Source organism: Lactuca saligna, chromosome 1 (genome assembly GCF_052625555.1).
Source record: "Lactuca saligna cultivar CGN05327 chromosome 1, ASM5262555v1, whole genome shotgun sequence".
Lineage (NCBI taxonomy): Eukaryota > Viridiplantae > Streptophyta > Magnoliopsida > Asterales > Asteraceae > Lactuca > Lactuca saligna.
Genome location: NC_136417.1, coordinates 127372691 through 127378614, shown reverse-complemented (window position 1 = coordinate 127378614; position 5924 = coordinate 127372691). Strand labels below are relative to the sequence as shown.

The 5924-nt window shown below is 30.8% G+C and overlaps 1 protein-coding gene across 1 annotated transcript; it reads right to left on the bottom strand.

The window, feature by feature from the left end:
- Positions 1–332: 332 nt before the first annotated feature.
- On the bottom strand, positions 333–5543 carry LOC145011185 (uncharacterized). The gene is made up of 4 exons (XM_078969846.1): positions 4790–5543; positions 3037–4689; positions 511–577; positions 333–426 (listed from the first exon to the last, which is right to left on the bottom strand). The coding sequence occupies exons 1-4, from the start codon at positions 5541–5543 to the stop codon at positions 333–335; spliced, it is 2568 nt and encodes an 855-aa protein (XP_078825972.1).
- Positions 5544–5924: the final 381 nt, after the last annotated feature.

The following is a 5924-nucleotide window of genomic DNA, read 5'->3' as shown; positions in this document are numbered from 1 at the left end:
GACTTTCAGCAAGTGTAACTTAGTTGGGCTTTTTAGATAAAATGTTAAGTTTGTTGAGTTTTTTTGAACAGACAAAACATAATTGGGATTTTTTGAACGGTTTGGAAACTTCATTGGGTTTTTAAGTCATTTTCCCTAACTAAGATTCAAAACTAAAGATGATAATGCACCTAGTGTTGACCATATCAATTTATACATCAAAAACTCTTTCTATATCGGAGATATCACTCATCAAAACTCCCAAGGGGCTCTCACATATGTTATAAGAGAGAAACGAGTAATAAAAAACACAATTTCTTTGGCATATCTTTCAAAGGAGAACTACACCACCATTATTGGCCAATAGCGGCAACTTGTTTCTTATTTTCACCGTTTTCTTCTTTTGCAAATTCATCCATTAATTCACGTTGTCTCTCTGTTGAACTTCTGAATAACACATCAATAAAAATAAATCAGCAACATATAAAGCAATAAATTCAACCATGTACATTGTTAAGCAAGAAAACTTACGTTGGGATGCTAACATTGAAGTGGACATATTGATCTCCATTAGAATAAAAGGTTTTAGATTTAATGCCTAATATAGAAACAAATCAACAATACAAGTTTGTTTCAACACACTAACTATTAACAAAAATAAACACATTATTTCAAAATATAATTCTAAATGAAACAACATTTTGTAAAAAGAAAAGTGACGTTATGATTAAGTATCATGATGACCCACATAATCTTCATTTATGTTATCAAATCTCGATCCATAATTTCAATAAGAATGTTATTTGTTTATCATATATTTATGAAATTATGATCCATTTGTTCTACAAAAGTTGTGTTTTGAAGATCATTTTGTTATTTACTTTCAAAACACATGTTATCATTTTCAGCAAAAAGATCATAACTATAATTTCAAAAAAAGATTAGCATGGATTCTTGACTCTTATAATATTCGGTTTTTTAATAGTAATTTCAATCAGACTCCAGTTCGGTTCGGATTCTAAAGTTCATCCCTATGCACAATCATGATGACAAATCAAGGTAAAATACAACTAAACATATTGATCTTTAAATTAATAAATAAATAAATAAATATTACATTTGTACATGTTGAAAGAGGGGGAAAATTTTTTGAATTTTTCCAACCACAACAACTGTCACTCCTACTGCTAGAAGGTTTAAATTCCAAACAAGTCGATCCCTACATGATAAATTACCATTTTAGCCCTTTTCATCAACTCAAATACTTAATCATGTCACAACACATGACATAACATATTAGACAAAATGCAACTTATGATTACCATTAGTTAAGCATAATATGAGTTGGGTTGATCTCAAAATTAAATATATTGAAATAGGTTGATCATAATTAAGTTTCCCAATGAAAGAAAATGGAATCATTGTTTGCAATTTGCAGGGTACATTTCAATTCAGTCAACATAAGAAGCTTTATTTTTTTTTTTTTTTGAATGGTTTTTTTCTTCAAATACAAATTTGGATTCACACACCTATAAATTCATTCAAATACTCAACATCAAAATCCATTTTAAAATGACACCACAAAAAAAAATGTCAACATCTTTATTATAAAAACAAGTTGGACCTGCAAATCTGCAATTGCATCATCTAAGCGTTGTCTTTTTGTTCATTAAATAACTTAGTATTGAGCTATAAACCATGATAAAATAAATAATAAGCTTACAAGGAATTCATAGATAACAAGAAATATATCCAAGTAGTTGATTGATAAATATACATACAAGGATCCAAACTTGAAATGAGCCTAATCCTGCTCAAAGTAAAAAGCAATCACAAAAACTGTGAGCACCATAAAGATTGTAAAATCTATAAATTATTAATGAATTTTCTTTTAAATTTCTTTGGAATGTTTATAAACATAGGGGTTACAATTGTTGTCCAGGTCCGCCAAAAAAAGTTCAGTAAATTTTAAAACTTACCAAATTTTCATATTTTATTTTAATATGAATTATAACATATTAAGACACCTTTCAACTAAAATTTGCACATTTCAAGAAATTGATTCTAACATATTTTAGGAAATTGATTGCTGGTATTTTGAATTTTGTAAATAAACTCAACTATTCATGCTACTGGTACTTTAAATCACATCCACTTTCTCCAAAAATTCATAGAAATTTCACTAGTGGAAACAAATTAATAGTATTGGAATTAAAATTGCATTTTTTTTCCATATTCTGCCATAAACACATTTGTCAACAATTTACTTGGCATTTTCTCGAACACAAGGTGTGCAGGAAGGAAAAAATTCAAATTGGATGGTATCACTTCTAGTTATATGAAATTGGTATAAGGAACATCAAATATACTTTAACTTCACCACAATTAGAACTTCCAATAATGATTATTTCGGATTAAAACTGTGATAACCTTGAACAATATAGTCAAGAATGCAGCAACTTTTATATGGAAGTAATTCTTTTAATCAATAATCGAGAGGATATCTGGAAGGAATGAATAAAACTTGTAGAGAGAACCTGTGGAGGCATGCATGGCGGTGGCTGGGATAATGGTGGCAATCGATGATGGTGTAGAGAATAAAGAGAGAAAAAGGCACAAAATGATCATTGATGAGGGTTTTAGACATAGAAACTAGACCGGGGATAGCAGATGATCGACGTTGCTAATGTTGTTCTTCGATGGTTATGCGGTCTAGTTGCAGTTGTAATGAGTTTGTGGTTGTCTAGTTCTTAATGGTGGCGGCATTAGTGTTCATAGATAAGGGTGCCACTGAGAGGAGAAAATAATCATTGGAGGCAGTGAGGGAAATGCTGGTGGTAACGTTGTGGCAGCTCGAATGTTAGTGTGGGTCGTCAGGGCTGGTCCTGAGGATTCAAATACCCAGGACGAGGCGAATAAAAAAGGCCCTTAGACCTTAACATGTAACGAATTAAATTTCATAAACTAAATTTTTATTAAAAGGACAATAAACTTATATCAATAAACATAGCAAAATCATAGTATTTTAATAAGTAATTACATATTGTAACAGCTAACCAACTATCCGTGAAGCTCTTCTAGCATTCTTGATTGCAAATTGGTTGATCAAATCTTCGTAGTCTATACTCTCTAAGAGTTCGTTCTCGATAGATATCATCGCTAAACCGCTAAGTCTTTCTTGGGTCATTGTGGAGCGTAAGTAAGATTTCACAAACTTCAATTTTGAAAAACTTCTTTCTGCAGATGCGACCGTTACTGGAATAGTCAACAATATTCTATATGCAATGCATGCATTTGGGAAATAATCAAGTTCTTTCAAAAACTTCAAAACATCTATAGGGTTGCTAAATTCATTGGTTTCCAATGTCTCAAATAATTTCAATTCCGTATAAAGTTCCTCGGCATTAATATCCGATCTTTCTTCAAACTTGAGTGCATTTTCAAGACGATGACAATACGACTTAAGATCTTTATCTTCAATTCCTCTCAAATTATGTGGAAATAAAAAACCAAATACTTTGTCATATTCTTTGAATTGTTCAAATCTTGTCTCAAGAGAAGAAATGGCTTGATCAACAATGTACAAGAAATAATTGACTCTGAAGTTCTCTTCAGGTGTAAATGAAACTTCTTCCCTACTTGAACTTTCATCAAATCTTTTTTTCCTTTCAATCAAACGTTTTTGTGGAAATATTGGATTGATACCCATTTCAATAGCAATCTCCTTAGCTTCAACAATCGCTTTTGAATAACCAGTTTCTCTATAATCCTTGAAGTACCCAATCAATTTGTTTATTTCTGTAATAGCATTATCAAGATGCATATCCTTTGATTGTAACTTCTTACTTAAAATATTCACATGGTTTAGTACTTCATACCAAATAACAGTTGATACCAAAAATTCAAAGTCACTAAGTTCTTTTTCTGCTAGTGAAGTTGCTTCACTAGCAATTGCAGCATCATTATCATTTTCTCCAACTTGAAGTAAAGCTTCCCGGACATCCACAAGTTGCAGTTTAATAGCCTTTACACTCTCAGCCCGACTTTCCCAACGAGTTTGACACAATGACTTAAGACTCCAAAATTTAACATTATCTTTCAAAATTTCCCACCTCTTAGTAGAATTTGCAAAGATAGTATAAATGCGTTGGATAAATCCAAAAAAGTTTTTTCCTTTAACACATTTGTTAGCCATATCACATAATGTTAGATTGAGAGAATGGCAACCACAAGGAGTGTAAAATGCTCTCTTTTGCACTCCTTGGTGTTTTCCTTTCATGTTTGCTCCATTATCATAGCCTTGACCACGCATATCATCAATTTCAAGACCAAGAGACTTTAACTCCTCAAATGTAATATCAAATAATCCTTTTCCAGTAGTATCATCAACATTCAAAAAACCTAAAAAGGACTCTTCGATAGTAACAGAATTATATGATAACTTTAAATACCTCACTATTATAGTCATCTGTTCTTGGTGACTTGAATCGGGAGTACAATCAAGTATAATTGAGTAGTACTTTGCTTCCTTTATTCTCTTGATAAGTTCTTTTTTAATTTCTTGAGCTATCAAAAGTATTAGTTCATTTTGGATCGTGTGGCCAAGATAATGCACATGAAGCCCGTCATTTGTGATCCGCCGTACGTGCTCTTTGATAACCGGGTCAAACTCTTCCAACATTTCAATGACACCCAAAAAATTCCCATTACCTATTAAATATAATTTACAAATAAGAAGTGGAATCAGGCATCTTAATTAAGAAAAAGATATTTGGTGGAACTAGAACAAAAAAAAACAATTTATAGTTACCTTTTTTATACAACTTTTCATTGGATCCACGAAATGCTAAATTATGTTTAGCAAGAAACTTCACGACTGCAATGATTCTCAAAAGGACTACTTTCCAGTAATCTCTTTCTTTCTTGAATTGCTCGTATTGAACTTTATCAATTGTTTCGTTCAAGTTCAATCTTTTACGCATATCAAACCACTTACTCCTATTTGTAAGATGATCCAAGGAAATTTCATGTTCTTTAACCCTAGTGGTAACATGATGCCAATCTGCATAACCTTCACCATCCAATTTACCTTTCGAAATCCCTTTTCTAAATACTTTACAACAGAAACAAAATAATTTGTCTTGCTCTTTTGAATATACTAGCCATTCTCTATCACACTTCTCCAAATTTGGTAAAGTTCTATTATATAAAGCTGCGGAAAATCGTCTACCAAATTTATCATAGGGACCATACGTAATACTAGTATCTCTTTTAGGACCTTTCTCGACCAAAAGTTTAATCTCATCATAATTAAGTTTCTCCCACCTTCTTGGATCACATATATCAACAAGCTCTTTAACATGCTCTTGATTTTCTACCTCTTCTACTTCTACTTCTTCATGCTCTTTCTCTTCAACATGCTCTTCAACATGCTCTTTAACATGCTCTTCAACAGGTTGTCTATAGATAAATTTATCTAGGGCACCCGCGTCAACCTTTCTCTTTTCTTCATCTAGTTTTCTTTTCTTACGTTTTTGACTACCAAATGGTTGTTTCGACTTCATCACTAAAAGTTCAACATTTAACAATCAACATTCATTCAAATTTCATATACCATTCAAGTATAAATCTAATAAAGTGATTATGATAATCTATTCAATCAAGTATATTAGTATAAAGACATAAAGTATATTAGTATAAAGACATAAAGTATAAATCTGATACATGAATGTTGAATGAAATTGACTGAATTCTATTATTCTAAATCTTGATAAGTGATAACATATATAATAATATAATATATTCTAGATTTCTTGTTTTACTGTAAAAAGATTAAAAGAATATATATATATATATATATATATATATATATATATATATATATATATATATATATATAAACTAAAATCGTAAAACTCTAATCTAATTTTGCAATGAAATACCAA

What these genes read in the sequence shown, in the direction of transcription:
- LOC145011185 (XM_078969846.1), bottom strand. Translation starts at nt 5,543, where the DNA reads ATGAAGTCGAAACAACCATTTGGTAGTCAAAAACGTAAGAAAAGAAAA. An exon ending in AAGAGCTTCACGGATAGTTG is followed by an intron (nt 578 to 3,036) that starts GTTAGCTGTTAC and finishes TTTCTATATTAG; the next exon opens with GCATTAAATCTAAAACCTTT. An exon ending in TTCAATGTTAGCATCCCAAC is followed by an intron (nt 427 to 510) that starts GTAAGTTTTCTT and finishes TGTGTTATTCAG; the next exon opens with AAGTTCAACAGAGAGACAAC.